This window comes from Drosophila willistoni, chromosome 3R, assembly GCF_018902025.1.
Source record: "Drosophila willistoni isolate 14030-0811.24 chromosome 3R, UCI_dwil_1.1, whole genome shotgun sequence".
In the NCBI taxonomy this organism is placed as follows: Eukaryota; Metazoa; Arthropoda; class Insecta; order Diptera; family Drosophilidae; genus Drosophila; species Drosophila willistoni.
The window spans coordinates 19,526,613-19,552,505 of NC_061086.1; the positions used below are offsets into that span (position 1 = coordinate 19,526,613).

The window sequence follows — 25,893 nt, forward strand, 5'->3', positions numbered from 1 at the left end:
ATATTTTAATAAACTTGAAGATCGGAAAGTTTAATAAAAAACTATAAATGAAATGTAATTTTCTTAAATTAAGTTTATTTAAAATTTTTACTTTGAAGCGGGTAAATTTTTAGTGACGACAACACTTTAAATGTATCGATGTATCGATAATATCGATGGTTTTGTCAAATGACGATAGCTCGATAGTATTGCACGTCTATTGGTATTAGCACTTCGACTGCCCTTAGCACTTTGACTCCCCTTAGAACTTCAACTTTTGTTTTGCAGCCCTAGAGAAGAGTACTTGTCGATAGGCAATCCACGTTAGTTTTGCCACCTCTAATTTGTAAACGGCGAAACGCAAAAGTAAGTGGAATTTGTTTATAAAAGTGAGTAATAAATTAAATCGGCATGGTCATTGTATTTCGACTGAAGTCATGAAATTTGCGCAGTTAAGGAACATGTTTGTAGGTGTTTGTGTATGTGCCAGAGTGTGTGTATGTGCAACAACCAGTTTTGGTGCTCCACTCCAGGAATTCTTATTTGTATATGAGTGCGCATGTTTGTGTGTGTGTGTGTATGTAATAATAACAAAAACAAATTGTCTATAAAATTTTAATAAAGTTTCGGTCATCCTATCCTGCCCTTCAGGGCCACAAGACTCCTGCTTATTGAAACAAACATATATGTATAGCATGATTTCAGGGCCCGTAGCTTGATTTATTAATAATTATTTTCTATGTATTTGTATTCGTATTTTATGGGTCGCGGTCTCTGTATTTGGTAACGTCATTCACCTTGACTTGTGCAAGGTAAACGCAAAAAAACGCGTTCAAAAGTCACTTATTGCTTCGCTTCATTGATCAAATTAAAGCATTTTCATTGTTATAAAACAAAAACATAGAAGTAAAACCACGTCGACAAGACAATTTAAGAAATTTAGTTGTGCGGCTTGTCTTATCAGCTGTTTAACAGGCCCACGTAGGGAGAGGAGATAAGCCCAATACCAATAAGCAATTGGCCATTAACCAACTGACCAAAATGTGCGGCTAGTTGGCATCTCTTGCACATCTCTGTGACTAATAGCTATTAATTCCGATCCTCCCTCTCACTCTCTTACTCGCTTGTCAAAGGAATCATCATTTTATCATGTTTGTTTTTTAAACAAATCTGCACAGTTTCACCAGCTACCTATTGGTAGGGGGGCAATATGACCTTTAAACTGATTAATCGCTAATTTTTGCACATACATACATATGCAATAATGTATGTATAACCATGTATGAATGTATTTTCTATTATTAATTGTTGCTCGTTCTGCGATCAAAGTTTCGCTCTCTTTCCATTGTTCGCGCTCTTATGTTGTTGTTGTTGTTGTTTTAATGCTCTCAAAAACAAAAACAAGACACTGTTGTTGTTATTGTTGCTGACTTCATCTTGTGCAGCCGTGTGCAGTTTTTTTTCATGCAATTGAATTGATTAATATTTATTATAAAATTTTATTACACAATTTAGCAAACATTTTGCATGCTCACCATGGTTGCTCCGTCTCTTTTCGAACTTTCTCTCTCGGTCCTTGTTTTTTCTTCTCTAGACTTCAAATCAATTGTTTCAAGCGCGCAGCCATTTTACAAGTTTTGGTGTGAGATGAATTTTTATTATTTTTTGGGTATATTAGGCAAGTTGAAAGGTTATACAAAATCGAGAATGAAATTAAGAAGTCAATAGAAAGAGCAGGACTTTCAGCTTTGTCTTATTTAGAAAGTAAAGTAAAAAGGAAACTTTTGAAAAAATTTCTGTAAAACTGTCTTAAAGAAGAAAAGTTGAACTTCAAAATACTTTTTTCCCACATGTTTCAAGTCTAGTTTTTGGCCTACCTATTAAATGGTTTTAGTATTCAATTCTCCGTCAAATCTGTAGTTAATGTTTACGTTCTAAACATGTATATAAATATTTAAATTTTTCTTGAATTTTTTGGAACAGAAAGTACGAAAATTGTTTTACTCTAATTATTTGTATATATTATCAACATACAACATTTATTTGAAATAGTGAACAAATTGAAAAGATATTCATTTGTATGGTCAATATAATTTCTTTTTTCTAACTATTAAGCTTAAAACTAATTGTTGCTTGATTGGTCTCTGTCAGTTTGGTTAGGAAATCCTCTCTATCTTATCCTGTGGGAGGAGCTATCTCCAACATGGGCAGATACAATGGCAGCGTGTCTAAAGCATTCATGGGTCGATCGAAGGCAAGAGCATGTCGCGGTGAAGTCATCAATTGACGTACTCCAAATGCCACATCTTCAAAGCTTATTCGCTCACTCGGCTCCAGTTGCCAACAGTTAAGGAGCAGCTGATAGAGATCGCCATAGACATAGGCCGGTTGAGCGGGACGAACTCCCGCTCGTAGTGCTTCCAGCAATTGTTGGCCATTAGCCACCACGTTGGCATATGGTGTGCCACCGAGAGCACAACATTCCCAAGCCACACAAGCTAGAGCCCAGACATCAGACTTGCTAGAATGATGATGACTATTACGCAAAACTTCTGGTGCCAGCCATCGGCTCTGATCTAGTTGCTGGCGATTGCTATTAATGAAATGCAACGGTCCAAAGACACTCAACTTCAGACGGGACTCGGAAGTGACGTAGACACTGTGCGAGCAGAGCTGGCGATGTACCACCTGGCAACTGGCCAAATAAGACATAGCGCTAGCCAGCTCATAGATCCATTGTAAAACCAACTGCTCAGACAGAATGGTCAAACGCATGCTCGGACTTGGTTGACGGCTCTCGATGAGACGTCTCTTCAGGCTGATTTGCTGCAACTCGAAGACCATATAAAACCAATCTGGACTAGCTGTGATGCCATAGAAATCCAAGATTTGCTCTTGCCTACGTAAGGATGCCAGTTGGCGCATCTCTCGCAAGAGTTGAGCCTGTGTAGGACCATTCAGGTCATCCAATGAAAGAACATGCAAAGCACAATCTTTTGATGTTTGTCCGGCACTGGCAAGTAGGTGGCCCGTGATGACCTCACCGTAACGTCCATCGCCGATCACATCGTTGACATTCAGGCGCAAGGAGTTACGTGGCAAACGTTCGAAACCATCAACCAATTGCTCCAGCTGTTGCTTAAAGTTCTCCACTGAGACTGGTTCATCCTCCACCAGGTAACCATTATTTTCGCGTTCAATAATGGGCGTCTGTAGAGTCATCTCGTGGCCATTACGACCTCGTAATCCTCGAGTGCGACACGTTTTATAACGCAAATAGAAATACGTAATTAGGCTGAGGAGCAGGCAACTGCCAAAGACGACACAGGTAACAGCAAGAGCTACAACCGAAGATTGTCCCTTCTCAAAGGTGGCATAACTGAAATCATCCAGTGAACTCGAATGCTGATTGTGGGAACTGCGAGAATACAAAGTCTTTGTCTCACCGTCAAGGGTGCTTACCTGGTAAAAGTAGATGAATCTTTAAAAGTTGCTGATTTAAAATCAATTGGCTGAAACTTACCACTCCCAAACCAATGTGAACATGCGCCGACTCCTGCTGTTCCAGCGGGGCATTGCGATAGGGACCGTAGCGCTTATCATCGCCAACGACAAAATGACGTGTGCGATTATCTTCCGGACGATCGTAGTCCAATTGTGCTGCTATATAATAGGGTACTCCATCCAGTTGAGCCTGCTGCCAGTTGTTCAACAAATGCTCATCAAAAGGCTGCTGCAGTGCATCGTTCACATACTCGACTATGACGAGTAACTTGCTCACCGGTCCATTGTCATTTCGTATGGGTGCCAGCTCTATAGTTATCGTATGCTCAGAACGTGAGAGTATTTTTGGTTGGGAAGGAGGTGGACTGGGCACACCCACCTTAGTTGTCGCCATCAATGTGGCTTGACCACACTCACTCTGGATGCCACGCTGATCGGCACACATGGCTCTCACGCTTATGTTATATTGTGTGGCCGGATGTAAATCCGTAATCTCAAATTGCGTTTCCGTGCTCTGGACTAGAAACTCTGGTTGCGGAAACGCTGGCAATGCAGAATACGTATGCAGCATTTGAGATTGTATGAGAAAATTAGCAATTCTCTGGGCAGGCAAACCCGCCATGGCCTCAGCACCACCGGCCAGAAGCAATTTCTGCTGATCATATGCATCCCAAGCCAGAGTCAGACTGTTCTCACTACTGTTCGCCACACGCAAATGATGTGGAGCTGGTTGCCTCAACAGAGTGGTGGAATAATACGAATGGACGCCAATGCCTCCACAATATTGAGCCTTATTGGCCAGACATCGAGTATTGCACAATTGTTCGTCCTGCCGCTCTTCCGCCTCCAATTGATTGGCACAAAAGCATTTCTCGGCAGCCAGTACGGCATATCGATTGCCCTGATGCTCACATATCTCGATGCAGGTTTGCGGTGTCTTGGCATAAACCGATTCCTTTAAAAGATCTGTGCGTGCCGTATAGCAACCGACATAAAAGTAAACTGGCTCCTCCTCCTCCACATTGAGGGCCATGCCAGGGCACATGGTGCTGGCCAGCAGCAGGCAAAACCACATGCACCAGCATGGGCGGTGTCCCAGTCGAAGTTCCATTGCTCACTGATGGCTGCTAAACGCTGGGGTGCAGCTGCTGCCGCTGCTGCTTCTGCTTTGGCTGTATTTAAGCTAATTAAACACTCTAGTTTAGGGTTCCTTCTTTAATTTTTTTTGTTGTTTTTTCGTATGGATGGGCTACTGCTTAATTTAAACAAATTAAACGTTTCTGTTTCGTTTATTTTCTCTTGCTTTGCCGCGATTCAACATTTTCTTTTTTTTTTAATGTTGGTTGGCTCAGAACTCAGTCAGACTTGCTGCTGCTCAATTCGAATTTGTTCGCTGTTTTTGTTGTTCTTGCTGTTGCTCTCGGCAACCATTTCCAGTTGACTAATCGCTCTGCCGACTCCGACTGCGGCAGCGTTATGAGAACCTTTTGTGCTGTTGTTTACATCTATATGTTTTGGGAGCCAGCAAGTTGGAGCAACAGAGATAACCCTAGGTGATTGTTGTGATCTTATTGAGTACGGCTTATATGTATATATACACCGGTCTTTGTCGCACACCTGTTTGACCAGCTTAGCGGCGCTTATGGCGTTGCCACTACAACTAAAAATATTTAAACAAAACCCGCCAATAGTCAAGTAATAAAATAGATAAAATTCCTTTTAGTTGAAATTGAGTCGCCTAAAACATAGACTAAATGAAGTTTAAATTTTTTAGCTAATTCAGCAACAGATTAACAATTTAATCTGTATTTATGTAGATTAAGTTGATCGCAACAGGGTATTGAAATTCGTGCTTATATGTATCTTCACCTGGCAGCAGCTGCTGCTTTCTCTCATTCATCACCTGTGTCGGCACAGAGCTCACACTCTCTCTCTCGCTGTCTCTTCAGCAAATATTCTCTCTCTTTCACCGCTGTTCGGTGATTTGACTTGTTGCGTGTTCTGCAGTTTAATTTGGTTGACAGTCGCGCTGGTCGCTGCTGCTGCTGCCCGCTGATTCTCTTGCTTTTCTAATTCAATTCAATTAAAACCAACAAACATAATTTTTATTTTGGGTGACAAACGCGTGTCTGGCATAAATCCATGGTGTTTGTGTGTATATGCATGTGTTACGTGCTAATATAAAAGTATAGACAAACAAAGGTATATAAATCGGCATTTGGTTTTTGTTTTACCTATATGCATACGTCTCCAATAAGAGAGTTACCTGTCAATGATCAACTGTTGTTGCGTAGAAGACTTTGGTCAACCGAAAAGTTGTCGACGTCATCATAGAGCAGCGTATCGTCATATAAATTCAATTCAACTTAGTGAAATCAAAACTCTCATACATACGAAAATATTTTACTTATAGAGTATATCACGTATTTTAAGTGAAATACATTTACACACACGTAAACTGTGTAAATAAACATTTAAACCGGGCTCAAAGGTACAACAAAATAGATTTTTTTTCTCATGTCTCCCTTTCCACATAATAAAATTTTAGAGCTCTTGATCTTTTAGTAATATATATAAAACATAATCAGAAATTATCACTTCGTTTGCTATAAAACTGATTAAATTGTCAATACAGAAAATTTACATACATATTCATCCTCCATTTACATCGGTCCCAGACGGAACTGATGCTAAAGTAGCGCATATTTGAATTTATTTTTGGCCACCTCTCATAATTGCAGGCCTCTGCTTATGTCTGTATTGTGACTGTGCCAAATTTAAATGAACTTATTGAAACATTTGTGTGTGGAGAGACGGGTATGGAGGGGCAACAAAACTTGCGCAATTATTGGGTACTACCACAATTCGGATATCGTTGAAATTCTTTAGAATATAAGCTATAACAAAGCAACTATTGTTTCTAAAATTAAAGACTTGTAATTTTCTAGCATGATTTTTAAAATTTTCTTTTTTTTTTTTTTGCAGATAAAACAAGGACATTTCCATACCACGAAACAGGGAGAATTTTGAACTTGAGACGCACATAAATACATCAGAATACCCAAAATACTCCAAGAGTAGTGGAATCACAGAGAGAGAGAGAAAGTGAACGAGGGAGAGTGCACAAGAGGCAAACAAAACACATGGCAATGGGCGGCTCGGCTGTGCAGGTGATCAATGCATCCGACGAGCACACATTTGTGCTTAACGAGGATGCATTGAGTGAGGTGCTCATGAGGGAGGAGGTTAAGGATCGATTCGTTTGTGTCGTTTCTGTGGCGGGAGCATTCCGTAAAGGCAAGAGTTTTCTCTTGGACTTCTTTCTTCGTTACATGTACTCAAAGGTAAAGCACACATATACAGAATAAAAATGCAAATTTCAAATCTAATTATTTAACAATCTTTTTATAGTATGTACGAAAAGATGTGACTGATTGGCTGGGTGATGAAACGGAACCTTTAGCAGGCTTCTCGTGGCGCGGTGGCTCGGAACGTGATACTACCGGTATTCTCATGTGGTCTGATATATTCCTGCATGATTTTCCAAACGGTGACAAAATTGCCATCATTTTACTCGACACACAGGGCGCTTTCGACAGCCAGAGTACAGTCCGAGATTGCGCCACAGTTTTTGCTCTCAGCACTATGCTCTCATCCGTACAGATATACAATCTCTCACAAAACATACAGGAGGACGACCTGCAACATCTCCAGCTGTTTACCGAGTACGGCCGCCTGGCGCTGGCCGATACCGGCAAGAAACCATTCCAGCGTCTACAGTTTCTTGTCCGCGACTGGAGTTTCCCGTACGAGGCGGAATATGGTGCCATGGGCGGCGATAAAATACTAAAGCGTCGCCTGGAGGTTTCCGATAAGCAACATCCTGAACTGCAGTCGCTGCGACGACACATCTCATCGTGTTTCACAGAGGTAGCCTGCTTTCTAATGCCGCATCCCGGCCTCAATGTGGCCACAAATCCACAGTTCGATGGACAGTTAAAGGACATCACGCCCGAGTTTAAAAACAGTCTTCGCACGCTTGTACCCATGCTTTTGGCGCCAGATAATCTCGTCTACAAGGAGATTAGCGGCCAACGTGTTCGGGCACGCGATCTCATCCAATACTTTCAGTCATATATGAATATCTACAAGGGAAACGAGCTGCCGGAGCCCAAGAGCATGCTGGTAGCTACCGCTGAGGCCAATCATTTAACCGCTGTTGCTGCCGCCAAGGATCTGTATAATCAACTCATGGAAGAGGTATGCGGCGGCACGCGACCGTACTTAAGCACCGCCCACCTAGAGACGGAGCATTTGCGAGTCAAGGACAAGGCAATGTTTCAATTTGCCGCTAAACGAAAAATGGGCGGTGAGGAGTTTACTGAAAAGTTTCGTCAACAACTGGACGAGGACCTGGAGGAGGTCTTTGTCAATTACAGAGCGCACAATGAAAGCAAGAACATCTTCAAGGCGGCACGCACGCCGGCTGTTTACTTTGCCTGTGCCGTCATTATGTACATTGTCAGCGGGATCTTTAGCCTGGTTGGACTGTATACATTTGCCAATTTCTGCAATCTGGTTATGGGCGTGGCCCTACTGACCCTTGCCCTGTGGTCTTACATTAGGTAAGAGTTAATCGAATGTTCGTATAAACATTTATTGAATTGGCTGCTTTTATTTTACAGATACAGCGGTGAGTTGAGCGACTTTGGTGGCAAGCTGGATGACTTTGCCACGCTTCTGTGGGAGAATGTATGTAACGACATTGAAAATTCAAATTTTTGTCACTTTAAAAACTTTGAATCTTCTTTCTAGTTTATGCGACCTATTTACCAGGGCTGTATGGAGAAAGGAATACAACATGCGGCCACACATGCAGCCGAGGCTGCTACTGGCGGTGGTCGGGGCTATCGTTCTCAATCTTCGGTCAATGCTTCCAACGGCAAGGTGAAACGCTCATGAGAATACGCCAGTGCAGCGCAATTGGCGCCGCTACCACCACCATCAGCAACAACAGCAACATCTAACAGCAGCAATAGTAACAACAACAATAATAATAATAACAACAACAATGTGGCATATAAATCGGCAAGAGTTAAGAATCTTACAACCTGCAATAGCAGCAATAGTGGAGACAATTTTTTCCAAAACATTTGGCACAAATTAACCGTCTCCAGCTCTGTATCTTCGTCCGTGCCCCCCACCTCTACCACCTTCAGTTCTAATTCGAACACTAGCAGTCGCAAGAAACGTAAATCGAAGCGTAATTAAAAAAATTAATTTGGTGCGGTCCAAATCACTTCCAATGGGCGTGTGTCTTCTCTTTAAGTTGTATAGATCGTCAAAACAGCACCTAACATTTAAAAACAAAAAAAAAAAAACACCACAAAAAATTTAGCTATTAATTACCCTTAAAGGAAATTGTTTTTTATATACATATATATTAATTGCATTAATATTGATCTGTAGTTGGTCTACTATATACATTTATATCTGATAAGAGTAAGTGCATCCCTAGTAAGTGGGTCGTATTTGTTGAAGAAAATTGATAATGAAATCAGATTTTAAATTGTTCTTTTTTTATACGTCTCCTTTATGAAGCAAGCCTGAAATTTAACGCTGTAATATAAAGAAAATCGCTAACGAATTTAAAATTTGTTTAATTTTTTTATTTTATCCCCAACTATATTTGTCTTGCCCTTTTTTCTTATGTTTGGCTGTAGAAAGATTACAAATTTTTGTACCCTAAAAAAATAAGAAAAAGAAATGAAAAATTCTGTTAAGAACTGTGTTGTTGGCTTGTATGTGAAGCGCCTCATTTTGCAAACTATCGTTTTTGTTAATTATATTAAAATGAATTCTTTAAAATTAAATCAAAACATTGCCACCCATTTCGAAATGAACACAATGCGTCGCAATGCTGGGTAATAGGTCATTTTTAGTAAGAAGTAAATAATCTATTTGGTTTTGTTTGAACAATAAATGTGTATCATTAATAGCTCATTAGAAGTTATGGCCATACAGTCAAATGCGTTTTTCCTTGTCTTGTTGTCATCATTTGGGTGCGGTCCAGTCTTTTACTTTTTATCGCTGCCACAGCATTTGGTGCCATCAGTAGCTCCCTTATTGCAACATCCACCCGATCCGGATGAAGGTTTCGAGGCATTGCAACCGCATTTGCCAGGCTCCCGGCACTTGCAGCCCTCGCAGCATTTCTCTGTGGTGCATTTACAATCTGAGAATGAATTTCAATCGAAGTCACTAAAAATATTCCTAAATTCTGCTTTACCTATAACCACTAACCTTTTTCACAACCAACGCAAGGCATTTTTTTTCACAACTTACACGCACCGTACGCCAAATGGACACGTAATGAATAGATAGAATGAGCAGATATATCTATAAATGTGTATAAATATAGAGAGATCTGACATTTAAAGAGTAGGAAATTTGACATTTGTTTTAGAGCATTTACACGCATGCGCTATTTTATTTACACATAAAGGATGAAAGGATATCGACATGAAATTGAACCTAGAGAAGGACCTAAATTTTGGACATAGGCGTAGCTGCTAAATTATTTCATGGCCCAAATATTATTTTCTTTACTTTATATGTCTGCTGATTAATATATATATACATATACGTATACAAATTTATATTTTTTCAAGTTTAGCCTTTCAAAGATAATCAGACGCCAGGACGAGAACAAAAATTACTTCTTCCATTAAGGACTTTAGCCTACATAAAAGACATCCCGATAGTTCTGAGTAGAGCTGAGATTTTAAGGTATTCATAAATCGTTTCATAAAGTTTGTCATTTTTTCCAATACCCTGTCTTAAAGATGACCTGTAGTTTTTTTGATGGGTGTACATACAAATATAAATTCTATTAAAACTTCTTTTACAAGAAATTTCCCAGTAGTTTATAAAGATCATGCAATTACATTTAATTTAAATTTATTACTTTTTCACGGTTTCTTGTTGAAGTTTTGTGTTGCTAGGTTCAACATTAAATATGAAAGATTTCGATCGCTTGCTGTGTGTGTACGTGTGGCTTAAGACTAACAAATACATACGATCCATCCCAACCCCCATATAATTATTATGCGGTTATTATTTGATTTCAATAACCTGTGTTTGTCCACATTTGTGGTGCACCTAGGGACAGAGCTCTATATATGCATCTCACTCCTCTTCTCTACACTCTTAAGTTCTAAATTACATATTCATCCACAATATGGACATGAACTAATAAAATTCCGTCACTTTTGTTGTTCGTGTCCTTTTTTTCGTTTTTTTTTTTTGTGTGTGTTTTCGTCGTTCAGCAATTTACATAGATAAGTGTTACACATCAAATATTTAAAAATTTTCGTTATATTATAAATATATATATAATAATAATATCTGTTCAATTCTAACGTATCGGTAATAGTGCCATTTTGGTGGGGGTATTTTAAATAGTGTTTGTTTTTGGGATCTTATCGTTCAGGAGCGGGAAGTCTTTAGGGTTTGCTATAGTATAGTATAGGTAGTGAAGTAAGCAAATGTTCTTAACAAGATACTTAAAGGATCTACTACAACATGGATGTATAGATATTAGCGTCTCGTAAGCCATAAGTGTTTTTGTAAGTTGTCTTGCTTATATAGTGCGATTTTTTTCTCTCGATTTATGTCTGCTTCAATTTGTTTATAATTTTTCGATTGATTTTTTTTTTTTTTGTTTTTGGCATATCCCATATATAGATAGTATTTTATAGTATATAACAAAGTTGTAGCTGTGTATTTTTTCTTTAAGCTTTTTACTTATTTACTACATGTTTTTCCTCTCTGTTGCATAAGAAAAAGAGAGAAATCGGTTGCTATTGTTTGATCTTGGAAAAGGTGAGTGCAATGATGATGTCTTAAATTAACTATCGCTATATGCATTATGTATGATTATGTACGCAAGTGTGTGTGTTTAAATATGTATATTGTAGATGTACTTGAGTGTGTGTGTGTGTGTGTGAATTACATTGCTATTTTGTTGTTATGTATGCTGCTAAGCTAGCATTTCTATATATATATATATTTCTTCTGCATGTATGTTGCGCTGTGTTGTCTACACTCCTTTATCCTCACCCACCTGGTAATTGTTTTAGCACCAACATCGGGTTAATCACCATGTTGACCTTGGGTCAACAAAAATTCATCTGGCTATGGCTTTTTTGTCGCCATATATTTATCCGGTACATTTGCCCATTATCAGTCCAGTGGCTTGCCGAAAAACAAAATGCTGAGCAAATCGTTGAACGACAACTAGATTTGTGTCGGACTTGCCGCCTGGGACGTGGACGCAACGACGGGGGCAGCCATATCAACAACAACAGCTGGCGGCGATTCCGTTGGCTGACTACCATTAGATACTGTGGCTGTTGGCGACTGCGGTGGTGATGGTCGCAATGGTTGCGATGTCGTCTCATATTCGGACGTATCGTTTTCTGTTCGCCGACAAAACATCGATTCCAATTCCATGCTGCAGGATTTCGGATCAATTTCTTCCGGCATTGGTTCAGGTGGAGTGTAAGCACCTTTTGGCCTGGCCTTGGCTGACGCAGCAGCCGATGTAGAGGCTGTCTCCAGTGATTGCTCGTCCGCCTGATCTTTGCAGGTTGTTGACGTGCTAGGGGCGGCACCAGGTTCACGTTTCATGATGGTGAAAATGCTTTGAATGTAGGATTCCATGGTTATCAGTGTGGTCAATCGCTTTTCACGATCCTCGTTGATCCGATCCTGGGCTGTCTTTTTGCTTATAGACTTTTTGTTACGCTTAGGCGTGGGCTCCAATTCATCCTCCAACTCGGTTTCATCATCGGATGAGGGCAGCGAGGTTTTCTCTAACCTTTCCGATGAGGTGCTCTCCATTTGATCATCTTCACTGCCAGAGGGTGTTGGTGGTTTGATAATGGTATCCGTATTGGCATCACTAGACACTTCCATGGACACATCCGTAGGTTTCGCTGTCTCAATTAAAGATGTAGTTTCACCCGCCACAGTCTCACTTTTTTCATCCTCGGCTGCCGCCCCCCCTTTGGTCTGTTCATTATCCTTTTCCCTGCCGGATTCACGCTTCTGCTTCTTATTTGGCAGTTGATCTGTCAATCAGAAAAAAGCATGTTAAGATATTGTAAAGAATTATTTCCTGCATGATTTATATTTACCCCGCTCTGTTTCCTTTCGAAAGCGTTCACCCTTATTCTGCAATGCTCTTAACGATCCACGGAGCTCTTTGCGCACTGATGCTGGCACACCTGTTGCCTGGGCAATTATCCTGATAGCAAACAGATCGCCGCACAGTTCATCAATGTCATCCTTAGAGTGCATGCCATAGTTTATTGTGTAGATCATGCGTGCCACAGGAAGTTGAGCTGCCACCTTGTGATAATAGAGCTCGAGAAATTCCCGCACGCAGGCGTCCTTCAGCATGCTTCTCTCATCCCTAAGTACATTGTGCAGATACTCAACCAAAAGTTGATTCTTCACCAGGAGCTCAGAGTATCTGCAATGAAAGGATACATTTACTTTGAGTAAATGTCAAGCTTAATTCAAAATACTCACTTGTGCGTTAGGGCATTGTTGTGGATGCCCACCCAGAACTTAGGAAAGTAGTTGAAGTGCAATGGGGTTGATTCAATGGCCACCAGGCAGTGCAATTTGACGAGAGTATCGTTTAATGTGCCAGTATTGACGCACATGCGCATCATTACATCAATAAAGTCATGATATGGCCTGTAAAATGCCTCTACTTGCGCATCATAATCGACGTCTAGGCCGAGCGGCGTAAGTTCGGACAAGGCTATGGACATCTGCACCATTGGTCTTGGTGGCCGAGGTGAATTCTTGGAACCCAATGGCCAAGGTGTGTGCTGGTGCTTGGCTCCACGACGTGGAAAGTATGGACCCAATGGTCCAATGGCATTCGGGGCATTGGCCACTGACAAATGGCAGTTTATCAGAATGGGGGCTAAAATGCTAGTGGCTTCCAGACTTGTGTTTCGCACCAGCTCTTTGAGTACCTCCAATGTCATGCGACTAATCTCTGGCGAGTTGAATGTGTTGAGGAGTGTGGCCAGACGTTTGATGGCATCCGGCAAAGCTTTGGCCAAGGCAGAGTGTTGATGTTGTTGGCGTAAGAAATGCTGTTGCTGAAATTGCATTTGTTGCAGTTGCTGCAGCTGCAAATGCTGCTGCATTTGCTGTTGCAATTGTTTTTCCTTCTGGTGTGGTGTCTGTGGGGTTTGGGTGCACTGCGTCTGTTGCTGTTTTTGCAGAAGCTGTTGCTGCTGCAATTGCAATTGCTGTTCCAGCTGTTGCTTCTTCTGGGCGGGACTGTCGGTGCGTGTGCGCAATGTGGCCAACAGCAGCATCATTTCGCCAAGCAAATCAAATAGATCCCCTGCCACATGGCAGGCAGTAGCCTCATGATGCATGGAATGTAGTGTATGCAGAGCCTCACAGCACATTTCAATGCCTCCGTTAAATATGACCAACATGCGATCATCCTCGTTGTCCACTGGAAAGAAAATACGTTAAATAAGTTGATAAGACGAAAGTTAGTATACGCCTACCCAGTATTTTCAATGCACTGATTAGTGTCGACCACGATACTCTAGCATCCAGACTACTTGTGTAGGACATAATTACTGCCCGCCTAAATTGAGTGACATCGAGTTTCTCCTGCTCGCTGGCATCCGGATGACGAGTGGCAAACAATGCCATCAGCTTGAATAGCTCATCAACAGCTGCCGCATATTGAGTGGGATGCGGAGTAATGTTCTTGAAAGCCCATTGAAGATTCTGATGTTGGGACAATTGTCGTGTGAGAGCGCGACTTTGTTCACAGCACAGACGCAACAATCCATAGTAAGCCGGCAACATGGAACGATTGTAGGTAACAATTTCAGCATCATCATGATCAGCCCTTAAGAAACCAAACAAAATATTAGATTAAATAATCAAATCCAAACTGCTTAAAGTCATCTTACAATATGTAGTTAAATGCAATATTCCTTGTTATCTCCGGGCAATTGGCCACCAGTGCTGCATTCTCCGGGCAATCAACTAGCGAATGATGCCAAAAGGTGAGCAGCGCATGTTTGTTATGATGAGCCGGTACACTGGGTTCCGAAAGTCGCGGATGAAATAATTCCCACAAGGAACGCATGAACGATCCTATCTGTAAATTGGAATAGAGACCACTGTTAGTCGGGAACAAACCAGTTGAAACCACAGCAGCGGAGGCTTTCCAAACTTGCCATTAGTTTTTCAGTCTTTGAAACCATACAATAGCTGAGCAGATTGAAGTAAGCAGTCAGCTTTGTGGTACCATGGGCACCAATATCCGCATAAACTCGAGCTGGACGCAGCAGTCTCAAAAGCAAAGTGATAACCTGATGGAGCACTGCTTGGGCATCGGTGTTAATGTCCCTAAACAAAGTAAAGACAAAGTTAAGTAAAATTCGTTAAACGATTAAACACTTTTACCGATAGCTATGCGGATTGAGGGCCAATAATTTATGCTGCGAATGCGCTCTAAAATTGGCACGGAAGGGCTGCGATGGCACAAGAGCAACCAACAGACAAGCGGCAGCTGGAAGTTTATTAAAGTAACACTGATAAGATTGGAACAAAATGAGAAAGGACAATCGTTTCTACCATTTCGAACGCGCGTATTGTCATGGGCAAGCAGAAATTGCTCTACCCACTGTTCAGCGGATTGCAAAATCCAGGCATGGGCAATTTTGTTCTTGGTGGCTTGCAGCGAGAGCCAATCGAGAACCGATTGTGGGCAGTATTCGGCGGCATCCCACATCCGTGGCAGTATAAGCTGGGTGAAACAGGGCAGCCCCACTGGCCCGCCTTGGGTCTCAGTCAATAGGGTTAACAGCTTAAAGAAGGGCGTACACAATTCGGTGTGCTTTGTGACAGAGGCGAAAAGCATGCTGATTATTTGTGTGGCCAGATGCTCTTCCCAGCGACAGAGCGCATAGATTAAATGCTTTGTCTGGTGCGGATTAATGCCATCCTTTATTTGTTGATACAAAAATGGGAATCCCTACGAAATATATAAAGAAACGATTTAACACACAAACACATAACAAACACAGAAAACGAATAATTGAATTAAATTAAAAAATGTAGGACTAACACTAATCAGTGTTAGTTTGATTGTTGATTGAAGGATTTGAAATGGGATTAATAATGGATCTTTGGGATTAGATGGAAAATACAACGCTTTCGAGCTTTTTAAGTATCACCTTGCCACCGGCGATGGCACTGAAATCTTTGGGTGAGAGGCGCAAACGAAAGTCAGCACCGCGCGATCTTTCAACGAGACTGGCACACAATGCTATCATTTTGTCAAGTGAGGCTGGTCTCATTTTCTCCACCGACAAAGCCTCATCCGACGAGTTGTCCTCATTATCCGAACTGATGTCAATCTGTAATTTTTAGAGCAGGATATTTTATCGGACTCCATTTAAATCCTATTATGTTGTAAAACTAACGCTATCCGTTTGTTTGTGTCCCAAATAGAAGTCCACTAGGCTTTTAAGTATGCCAACTCTCAGTAAAAACATGGCCTCTTCATCACCCATGCGAGAGAATTCACATAGTAAACCAAAATACTCCGAAAGGTGACGCAAATGAGAGCGCGCCCCATGCTCAAGAAGTGAGATTAGTGAACCAATGAAGCGAGTCACACAAGAGGTCTGACCAATTAGCTCTTTATCATCCTCATCTGTTTCCACATCCAAATAGAGGTCTGCATGTGAGGCACTAAATTAAAAAAAAAGTATCAGAATCATTTAAAGTTCATTTACATTTAATGGGGTGGTAAACTAACCGTAATCTCTGTATGACATGGATGACCAGACGCTGAAACATTTGACGCACCATTTGATTGGGACATTGGATAAGCACCTGTACCGGCCAAAACGGCTCCAGTGACATGTGCGATAGGAACCATTCGCAGGCATCTTGACTGGCATTAAATTGCTTAGTCAGTAGCTCAACCCATGGCACCATTGTGGGCTGCGAAAAGTCAAATACCAAATTACTCAAAATGCATATACAAATAATTAAACTCGAAGTACCTTTTCCTTGGCATGTATGAATGTCTCGATGAAGAATGAAACGGACAGCTTGGCGGCCATGCAAGTCACATCCTTCTCGGAGTTCAATGTTTGCGGTATATGTCCACAGATTTGCCACATGAAGCTGAAACATGAAAATACCATTAATTATGCATGGATTATGCGCTCTGGAATGCGATGCGCTTACTTGAAATAGGTGTGCTCGAAGATATTTCGATCTTGGAGGAATTGTCGATTGTCCTGCCAGATCCAATCTTCAAGCTCTTTATTCAAAAATGGACGAAATAGCTGCAATTTATGAGCAGCCTTTGAGGTGGATGCCAATGGCTGTTCATTTGCATTGCAGTTGCTGCTATTGTTGCTACTGTTACTCGTGTTGTTGCTGTTGCTTGGCTTAGATTTATCACAATTGGCTGTTATTTGCTTTTGCTCCTCCTGTTCATTCTTATCCTCAAGTTTCTCGCCTTTGGATACGGTTGACTCATCCTTAGGATCGTCCGCCTTTTCCTTTTCTTTATCCGATGTCTTATTCGCCGGCTCTGCCTGCTCAAGTTCATCTTGTTTACTTTCGTTAGAGCTTACTTCCATTTTCGTTGCTTCATCTCCATCTGGCTTATCTTCAACTGTGGGACTCGGCGTCGGGGTGACCAATAATTCGGAATGCCGTCGTTGCAGATGCTCTGGCAGTCGTCGCTCATAAAATAGCATGTATGCGGAATTGGTTTTCTCGAAACTAAAATCCAAATACTTTTCCGTCACCGAATCATAGGTTTTACTCTAAAAATATTATAGATGAAAATTTAATTATGAATTCTCTTTATTCCGATATGGTTGGACTTACCGTCATCTCACCACCAAAACATTCGGCAGCAATTTGTGAGGGATCAAAGGGTTTGACCTCAGCATCATTGAAGAGAAACCACCGTTCATGGGGATGATAGGTACTTCTCGTCCGCTCCTTAATAAAGCTATAATAGTGACCACCATCTGCCGTACCAGTGTGCACAGTGACGCCAACCAGCTCATATCTATACGTAGAGACAAATATTGAGACATGTGTTGATAATGTCAAGTGGGGAATATACTTACTCATAGCACTCTTCAATATCCGCATCCAATGTTGCTTCAGCCTTTTCGTTCTCATCCCCTGTCGCCTCCGCGTTCTGTCGCTTCTCTCGCTCCTCCTTATACTGCTGCGGCATCAATGTCTTCTCCACATAGTGGCACATATTGAGTCGCAGCGGAAAAGAGAAATGCGTGTTGACCTTCTCCTTGAGCATGGTGACCATATTGAAGGTATATCGCATCGTATTGAAGCACAATATTTGGGGCAACTTTTTGAAGCAAGCGCGTTTCTCGGCTCGCACTTTCTTGCCACACTGCGAACAGGTGTACATATTATCACCCTCCAGAGTATCCTTGACAGTAACTTCATCCAGTGACTCCTGCAGATTGCGCATATCTGCCACTTGACAACGAACCGTGTAGAATTCCTCAGCAGTGCGTGAGACATGGCCACAGTCCAACGAAACAACATTGTTACTGAGAGTGCCACAGAAAAGACGTTTAACCAAATGTTTTAGATCGGGCGTCATCTCCTCCAATTTTGACACCAGATCTATAAAGAACTCAGCCATGTCCTTCTGCTCGCCCGTGTTTAAAGGTTGATGATCCATCTGATAGACACGACAAAAACTTCGCGGATTATAGGCCTTTCGTTCCGATTCCAACAGGTAGGCAAACATCCTCTGCATCTCCATTAGCGTAGATCCATGTTTGAGGGCACCTGCAGGGGGAATTCGCAGAATTGCCGCTCTGGCTTGTGGCATCATATACAGATGCTGGATACAGGAAGCCATATAACAGGTGGCACCCAAATTGGTCAGTCCCACATAGCCGCATTCTGATCTTCCTTCATCCCGTGGCCAATAATCCCAGGGATATGGTTGCTTGGGTCCAGATTTATGCTGCGACAACAGCCTATTATGTAGATAAGTGTAATTGGTGGCACATCCTCGGCACAACTCCACCAGTAAATCGTAAGCAGCGGCTCGGGAGGTGCCCGACTTACATTTGGGCTTCTGCCGATCCGCGGGCGACGGCATATCGAACAGGAAACCAATCAACTGCTCAATAAAGCTCAGTGCTTTGGGCGTATACTTGAAACTCGTGTCGTATTTGATGAGATTTGACATGAGATTAAGCAAACCAACCAAACCATCATCCTGGAAACCATGGCGCAGTTCATAATATTCGCGGGTAAGAATACTTTGCGATATACTCTCGCAGAGTCTTTCAATGTCAATGTGCTCTTCGTCTACCATTTCGGGTGACAAGGTGTCCACAAGTCTGGCCAGGAGCCAGAAGTAATCTCGGCAGGCGGGACCATAGGGTTCCTTGCCCTCCTCGGATAGCAGGAATTGTGCGTGCTGAACTGTCGACGTCATCTGCTCGGCCAGCGGCAACAAAGCAATCAATTTGTGCAACAACGGAGCCAAAAGCAGTCGATAGCTCTGCACATTGCCCAGACAAATGCGATAGAGTCCCGCACAGATTTCACGCCGCACCGATGGCTCTGGATCCTCTAGAATGAACTTTTGAAGCCAACTGCTGTGATCTGCTTGTGACCAGAGTAAACAACGAGCCTCTGGCGATGCATGGACAAAGCTAACCAATATGTTCATTGTGAATTGAATGAGTTGGGCCCTTCCCCAAAAGCCGGTCCGCAGCTGATGAAACTGGTAGGGGAACACTAGAGAGTTCGCCGTAGGATGTTGATAGACCTCGTCGTTGAGAATGCTGGACAATCTTCGTAAACATGACGGCACTTCCATTAACTTTAGCATAAAGGCGTGTGGACGTGACATAAGTACGTGAATATCCGGAGACTGCAACTCCTCAAAACCCAGCAGCCAAAGAATGCGCAACAAACTAGCAAGGCAATCGTGTCGCCATTCATTTAGCGCCACCTCCTTGGGATGTGTGCTGCGCTGTAGTAGGCCAGAACTGAAGATCTCATAGAGATGCCTCAAACCACCGCATTTAATGAATGCCTCACTCCACTTATTGTCAGCAAGAAGATGTGGTGAACCGGCATTTGAGTTCGAATGTGCTAGAGTAGTCAATGGCGGCGGCGGTGGCGCAGTTACAGGCGATGGTGGAGTAACACAGTCCAGCGTACGATCCCGATCACGCTCTTGTTCCACAGTTTCGCTCTTCTTGCGCCGCTTACTATGTTGCTTGGGTTGATTCTCTTTGTCACCGCCACTGCTGGAGGCTTCCGTGTCCATCTCTGCAGATGTTCCCTGACCCTCGGGCTCGGAGCTACTTAAATGTTGCTCCTTGCTACTATCACTGATATTGCTCCGCTTTGACTCTGGAGTCGTCGTCATATGCTGTTGTTGCTGCTGCTGTTCATTGCTATTTCTTCGCCTATTTCCACTGCTCTTCTTGGACCGCGGTTGTTCACTGATGACAAGACTCGTATGGCTGCCATTGCTGTTGGCCTCTCGTTCCCGGTCCCTCTCACGGCGGCTATTGCCACTACTCAGGGCCAGACTCTCGACAATGTGCAGTGAGTACATAAATTTTTGTAAATTGCTGGGATCAAGCAGTTCATTGAACTTTTGTTTTATTTGCTTGCGCTTATTGATCAGTTGTTCCTCCTTCTCCTCGGCGACAGACAATTCCAATTGATCGAGCTCACTCTGTTCGAGCACCAGACTCTTGAAGGCATCCAAAATATGAGGATTAGTCGGCAGCATGGCCAATATATCCCAAACACGACGCGACAACAGCTGAGCCTTTGTGTGATGCTGTAGATGTATGGTTGATGTCTGCGGTTTCATGTCGCCCAATGTTTGCATCAGACAGAAGAGCTTTTCAAAGTATTTGGGTTGCAGTAACAACACTGTTGGCAGGCATTCCTTTGGAGGTGGTGGCAACATCGATGGATGCTCTAAATTGGATTCCTTACGACGAGCTCCACGACCGCCAAGCGATACATAAACAATTTGATTGTCCTTAAAGCCCGCATCCCCCAAAGTGCGCTCATCGTAGTCAGAAGTCAGTTCCTGTCCCTGTGTAATAATGCGCAGTGGTCCATCACTTAACAGAAGACCCAATACCGGTGCTGTCATGCCTGTTTGCAGGCTTTCCCACCATTTTGAAATCTCTGCTTTGAGATCGGCTATCAAATCACAGGCATGCATCTGCAGGAGGCTTTTCTCAGATAAACCCGCCTGCTGGAGCACAATGCGCAGGGGCGGACCGGCTCCTTCGTTCTTAAGATTGCTATGGGAACCAACACCCTTGCCCTCTATGGCCCATCGACGCAGATGGAAAGCATATCGCCGCCGGAATGTGTCCAAGTGCGTGTTCAACAGAAGTAGTCCACGTTGCACACGCATCAACGCATTTTCATCCTCAATGCTATTCAAGAATAAGATTATTTTAACAACACGATCTTCACCAGAATTTAGAATTTTTGTAACTCACCTTTCCAGGGCCGTGGCTGCTTGGACCAAATTATCCATGCACTGGGATACAAACTCCTTCTCCAGACGGAGTTGCTGACCCATATAGTACATATTAATATATTGAATGGCAGCCAGAGAAACTTCATTGCTTTGGGCTCGCAAAGCAATCTTCCATAGATGATACATGCCGACAGCACTGGCACTGGATGAGATCTGTTCCCTTTGCTTATCATATTCAGCCATGGCAATACGTGCAAAGTTGCAGAGCTGCTGGAACAATCCCAAAGCCACCATGGAGAACTCCTCTGGCCTCAGTTCTGGCAATTTCTTTAAATACAAATGCTGCAATGCATCAATACCCAATGCATGTTGATCCCCACCCTTGGCCTGTGCTTGCAACCAGGAGAAATAACAATCCGCACATTCGGGATCATGCGCCAGCCACTCCCACAATGCATCCAATTGCTCGAGTGTGAGGCGAAAGGTCTTTGGCGAACCGACTGTGGAGAAGATCGACGAGAGAAACTGCAGCCGAACCGAAACCTGTGTCTTATGTGAGTAAAGTTGTTCGCCCATGTGCAGCAAATAATGTTGCTGCTCGCCATTCTGGTTCACTATCAATTCAGCATGCCTCCTGGCATAGTGGCGAATGTTATTGAAGAAGCAGGGCATCATTCGATGAGTTCGCTCCGCCCACAGAGTCATGGAGTGCGTGTCTGCGGGACGGAACTGTTGGAACGAGGCAAATAGTTTCGGCAATAGCCGCAAACTGACAATAACGCTTCGATTGTTGGCCACATTGTACAGGCATCCCTCAATGAATTTGGTCCTCAACTGACGGTCCATACTGAAGCAGAGCAATGTGGCTAATGCCTTTTCGGCCTCCAAAGCAAGAGATTCACCCAGTTGGCCCTAGAAGCAAAAGAGTTTAGAATGCCTGAAGTCAACAAATTCACCAATTTCTCAACATACAATTTTATCGTCCTGCAGCAGATCCCACAGCAATGTGTTTCCAGGTTGGCAAACATCATTCAGTTTAAACGAAGGCTGCACAGGTGTACTACTAGATGCAGACGAGCTATTTGCCTTGGGCGAATGATGTTGCTGCTTGCCGCTTACTCCTATCGTTGCTTCTAGTAATTCGACATCAGAATCGGATTTTGATTTCACGGACGCCTGGACAACAGCAGCGGCGGCAGCAGCCGCTGCAGCTGCATTCGCCTGTTGCCGCATGGCAACCAGAGATTGTTGTGCCGTTCCAGTGGCCACAGCGGCAGCAGCCACTGCAGCAGCAGCTGCGGCCACATTTGTTTCACCTGACTTCTGCATGGCCATGGCAGATTGTGCCACCATCATGGCTGCTGCAGCAGCAGCAAATGCTGGTGGAACGTCTCGACAGTTGGCACCGGAAGCAGCAGCTGCTGCTGCAGCCACTCGACCAGCATGAGAGTTGACTAGCTGGGCCAGTTCCTCTTCGCAGGGCGAGACATCTTCGTCGTCGAAATCGGCGAGATTCTTCTCGGACTTGTTGCTCATTGGCGAAGAGTAACTGCCATCATTTTCAGCTCCACTCAGTAGCTCGCTAATGTTGGTCTCAGCAATTGCCCTTATATAGGGACCTTCGCCATGGAGATGCTTCAGAACGGCAGCAGGCAGCTGACTAGCTGCGCCGTCGCTACAATCATCGCTGTCTGCGAGCAGCTCGCCATCGCCATCGGCATCGACGTCATCACTACTTGGCACATCTTCGGCGCCATCCCAGATCTCGACAAGTTCGTGTGGCAAAAGTATTTGCTTATTGGCCACCTTTTGGCGACGTCGCTTGTTACTGGTCTTCTTTCGACTGCGATGGAGCTGCAATTCTAAGGCAGCCCTTGACTGCAATTCCTCCTCGCTGCTGGTATTGTCAATGATGTTAACAATGCGATGATTTCTAGCAGAGATTGAAAATTAGAACACGGCGAAAAAATAGTTTTTTATATACATACTTTATATCCACTTTGGCCAGATCCTCAGCACTTAGCTGTTTACCCTTTTCGGTTGTGGGATCGCAGATGTGTCGCCTATGCCTTGCTTGTTTACATGGAGGCACGCCATCAATGGGACTCTTATGACCATCACCACCGCCTCCACCGCTAGCTATGCTACTATCGTCGGCACCCACATGATCATCCTCTGTATTGCTACCCTCAATGCTGCCACTGTCCGAACTGGAAGCAGTCACATTCGATCCCAACAGATGGTCCTGCATCAGGTTCATCTGACTTCTCGAACAATCTCTTGTCCACAACAATTTGGTCAGAGCCGAGGCAATATATATACTCTGCTCCGTGTGCTCCTTGGGGTCCATACGACAAAGCAACGAATACAAATGCATGGCGGGACGTGGAGCTAAATTCTTCACGAGCGATGGCAATATATCAAAAATAGTTTTGGAGCAATGCTTCAGCTGTGTTGCCTGCCAAATAAGTTTGATATCCTCCTCGGAGATTTGATTTTCGACAGCCAAAAAATTAAGCAATACGTGGGCTTGTTTGACAATCTCTACATGCAGGTTCGGGCCAAACAAGTGCTGCACAATGTGATTCTCAGTTAACCAATTGGCGATCCTCTGTCCAAATAACTCCACTTCATTTACAGTCTCAGTGGTGCAAATCTCATTGAAAAGATTGATGTGAGCATTTATTTGGGCCATCCCTAGAATAAGTTGATTATTCATTTAATAAACAATCTTTATTAATTAAAGACATTTCTAGGAAATTTCTAAGACGCTTTCTAAAATATTTATTCTTATCGTTTGTTGTTTCTTAAGAAATGATTACGCTCATTCATGAATTCAAGAATAAAAGTACTCGGTTCATTTTTAATAAACGTTAATTTGCTTACCCGCTAGCCGCATAGTCAGTGTGGTTGATGTGAAGTACTTAAACGCCAGGGCAAGACCCTCTGTATCAAAGTTGACAGCAACATCAAGGGGATCTCGCATGGAGGACCATACGAAATCTGCCATTGCTCTGGTGGCCGCCGATCGAAGATTCTGATCGGATAACTTGCACATATACTGCAAAATTCGGCTACGGAGCGGAACAAACAGCTGCGTGTTACAGTGATAGTTTAGCCAGAGCTTTACATTCGATACGGTGGCAGTCATGGAATGGGCGGTGGACACCGGCAAATCGGGATGCTCAAAGCAAATGGACATGGCGTTAAAGCCTCCTGAGTTGCAGAACAGGCTAACATTGCGTAGCAGGTATATTGGAAGATCATTGTCGTGCAGATCACAGATGAGGGCCAAATGATGAGCTTCCTCCGCCTGTAGGTCATCGAGGCGCGAGTGCATACCATGCTTGTGGGCAATGTAGAGCGGGAAATTGAGCAGGAATACTTTGGAGACGAGCACTAGAAGTTTCTCCACTTCAGGTAATATCCAGGGCTCCTCCGTATACTGCATGGGATGCAGGGGCTTGGCATTGGATGGATTTATTGATGATGATGATGACGACGAGGACGCTGCTGATGAGGAAACTGATGTGGCAGGTTGCTGAGGTGGCGGAGTTAATGGAGGTGGAGTGCTGGGACCAATTGGCCTTTTAATTGTAATTCCATCGCCCGATCCCTGCTTCTCGTCTAATTCAGCAGTGCCAGTGCCGGTGTCGGCTTCATCACTCGTCTTTTTATTGTGATTACTATTCTCCTTTGTGGTAGCCTCCTTATGCTTGATATTGATCTCACCATCCGTTTGGAAATCTGCATCATTATTGGATTCTCTTTGTTGTTGTTGTTGCTGCTGTAGCTGTTGTTGTTGTTGAGCCTGAGCAACCACTTGAGCGGCACTGGCGGTTAGCCGCTTATAATTTTCAATAAGATGATCAATATGCTTCAGATGTTGCACAGTCAGACAAATGAGGGACTGCACAACCAAATTGAACCGATCATAATTCTTGGTGTCCCGATAGAGACACATACATTGGCGCTGGGGCCAGGATTGGATGTAGTTAAATGTCGTCTCGATTTCGCTCTTTAAAAGAAGCTGAAATTTCAACTCTGAGCTAGACACACGCACTTCATCTATAAAAACAAATAGAAAAAAAAACAATAAAAAAAGGAGCAAAGTGGGTGGATGGGGTATGGGGGGGTTTAGGGTTTCAGTTTTTTTTTTCATCGTGAAATTTGATTTAATACATACACAACTCTAGGAGATTTTGGAAATCGGCGCACACCTCACACATGATTAATCTAGTTTTGTTCTTATTACTTATATATTTATTGTTTAATGTTGGCCAACTAGTAGGGCCCCAAGCCGCGTTGCGATTTCTTCTTTTCAAGCCGCGGCAGCAGCAGCGGCTACTTTTTCTCTAGATCCGTGCGTCGCCGTCTCCCTCTTCCTCGCCGCCTTGGCTGTCACTCTCTCCCTCTCCCACAGCCGTCGTTGCTGCTGCAGCGAATTTGTTGGTACGCTTTTCGGTCTCTTAAGTCGCTTTGTGTAAGCACAACCGTTCAATTCCATTTATGATTGTGCTTCAGGGGATAAACACTCTCTGCACTTGTCTAACAATTGATTGATAACATATATAAATACTACTAGATTTAGATTTTCACATATAATGTGCTCAGTGGCGCTGCATTGCTGAAATACTGAACTGCAATTTCGCTACATATTGTGCGACGCGTTAGTCAATTTTTGCTCGATAAACATATCGATTTTTAGTCCTCTTTCAAAGTTATAGCGAATGATTTTAATAACAATTTACTGAATCTAAAAATGCATATTCTTATTTAGATAATTTGTGAATATAAAT

General features: G+C 43.1%; 4 protein-coding genes across 6 annotated transcripts; 1 reads left to right on the forward strand and 3 right to left on the reverse strand.

The window, feature by feature from the left end:
* Nucleotides 1-292: 292 nt before the first annotated feature.
* On the forward strand, nt 293-9,506 carry LOC6647836 (atlastin). 3 transcript variants are annotated; one of them, XM_047013512.1, is made up of 5 exons: nt 293-345; nt 6,469-6,827; nt 6,895-8,108; nt 8,169-8,235; nt 8,299-9,506. In XM_047013512.1, exons 2-5 carry the CDS (start codon nt 6,627-6,629, stop codon nt 8,443-8,445), a joined length of 1,629 nt encoding a protein of 542 aa, XP_046869468.1. In that variant the 5' UTR covers nt 293-345; nt 6,469-6,626; the 3' UTR covers nt 8,446-9,506. The 3 variants fall into 3 exon arrangements, with proteins under 3 accessions (XP_046869468.1, XP_046869469.1, XP_023034579.1); XM_047013513.1 differs by lacking the exon at nt 293-345 and adding an exon at nt 351-368; XM_023178811.2 differs by lacking the exon at nt 293-345 and adding an exon at nt 5,667-5,685.
* Nucleotides 2,006-4,932, reverse strand: LOC6647837 (putative tyrosine-protein kinase Wsck). Its single transcript, XM_002070523.4, has 2 exons — nt 3,503-4,932; nt 2,006-3,441 (listed from the first exon to the last, which is right to left on the reverse strand). Exons 1-2 carry the CDS (start codon nt 4,592-4,594, stop codon nt 2,155-2,157), a joined length of 2,379 nt encoding a protein of 792 aa, XP_002070559.3. The 5' UTR covers nt 4,595-4,932; the 3' UTR covers nt 2,006-2,154.
* Nucleotides 9,402-9,922, reverse strand: LOC6647835 (metallothionein-3). The gene is made up of 2 exons (XM_002070521.4): nt 9,787-9,922; nt 9,402-9,718 (listed from the first exon to the last, which is right to left on the reverse strand). The coding sequence occupies exons 1-2, from the start codon at nt 9,809-9,811 to the stop codon at nt 9,561-9,563; spliced, it is 183 nt and encodes a 60-aa protein (XP_002070557.1). The 5' UTR covers nt 9,812-9,922; the 3' UTR covers nt 9,402-9,560.
* A 1,585-nt stretch (nt 9,923-11,507) lies between these two features.
* LOC6647915 (ubiquitin carboxyl-terminal hydrolase puf) lies at nt 11,508-25,715 on the reverse strand. Its single transcript, XM_023178741.2, has 20 exons — nt 25,281-25,715; nt 23,981-25,162; nt 23,083-23,791; nt 22,067-23,027; nt 21,114-22,006; nt 17,706-21,047; nt 17,458-17,644; nt 16,804-17,393; nt 16,617-16,740; nt 16,367-16,554; nt 16,029-16,299; nt 15,780-15,962; nt 15,178-15,577; nt 15,007-15,112; nt 14,778-14,949; nt 14,508-14,698; nt 14,091-14,443; nt 13,081-14,035; nt 12,684-13,021; nt 11,508-12,617 (listed from the first exon to the last, which is right to left on the reverse strand). The coding sequence occupies exons 1-20, from the start codon at nt 25,321-25,323 to the stop codon at nt 11,782-11,784; spliced, it is 12,024 nt and encodes a 4,007-aa protein (XP_023034509.1). The 5' UTR covers nt 25,324-25,715; the 3' UTR covers nt 11,508-11,781.
* Between the last annotated feature and the right edge of the window lie 178 nt (nt 25,716-25,893).

Bases quoted from the DNA above. Each gene is read 5' to 3' on its own strand.
- LOC6647837 (XM_002070523.4), bottom strand. From the start codon at position 4,594: ATGGAACTTCGACTGGGACACCGCCCATGCTGGTGCATGTGGTTTTGC. The intron at 3,442-3,502 runs GTAAGTTTCAGC...TACTTTTACCAG, and splicing joins TTCACATTGGTTTGGGAGTG to GTAAGCACCCTTGACGGTGA.
- LOC6647836 (XM_047013512.1), top strand. From the start codon at position 6,627: ATGGCAATGGGCGGCTCGGCTGTGCAGGTGATCAATGCATCCGACGAG. The intron at 8,109-8,168 runs GTAAGAGTTAAT...TTTATTTTACAG, and splicing joins GCCCTGTGGTCTTACATTAG to ATACAGCGGTGAGTTGAGCG. The intron at 8,236-8,298 runs GTATGTAACGAC...TCTTCTTTCTAG, and splicing joins CCACGCTTCTGTGGGAGAAT to TTTATGCGACCTATTTACCA.
- LOC6647835 (XM_002070521.4), bottom strand. From the start codon at position 9,811: ATGCCTTGCGTTGGTTGTGAAAAAG. The intron at 9,719-9,786 runs GTTAGTGGTTAT...ATTCATTCTCAG, and splicing joins TTGCGTTGGTTGTGAAAAAG to ATTGTAAATGCACCACAGAG.
- LOC6647915 (XM_023178741.2), bottom strand. From the start codon at position 25,323: ATGTGTGAGGTGTGCGCCGATTTCCAAAATCTCCTAGAGTTGT. The intron at 17,394-17,457 runs GTAAGTCCAACC...TAATATTTTTAG, and splicing joins GTTTTGGTGGTGAGATGACG to AGTAAAACCTATGATTCGGT. The intron at 15,578-15,779 runs GTGATACTTAAA...TATATTTCGTAG, and splicing joins GTGCCATCGCCGGTGGCAAG to GGATTCCCATTTTTGTATCA.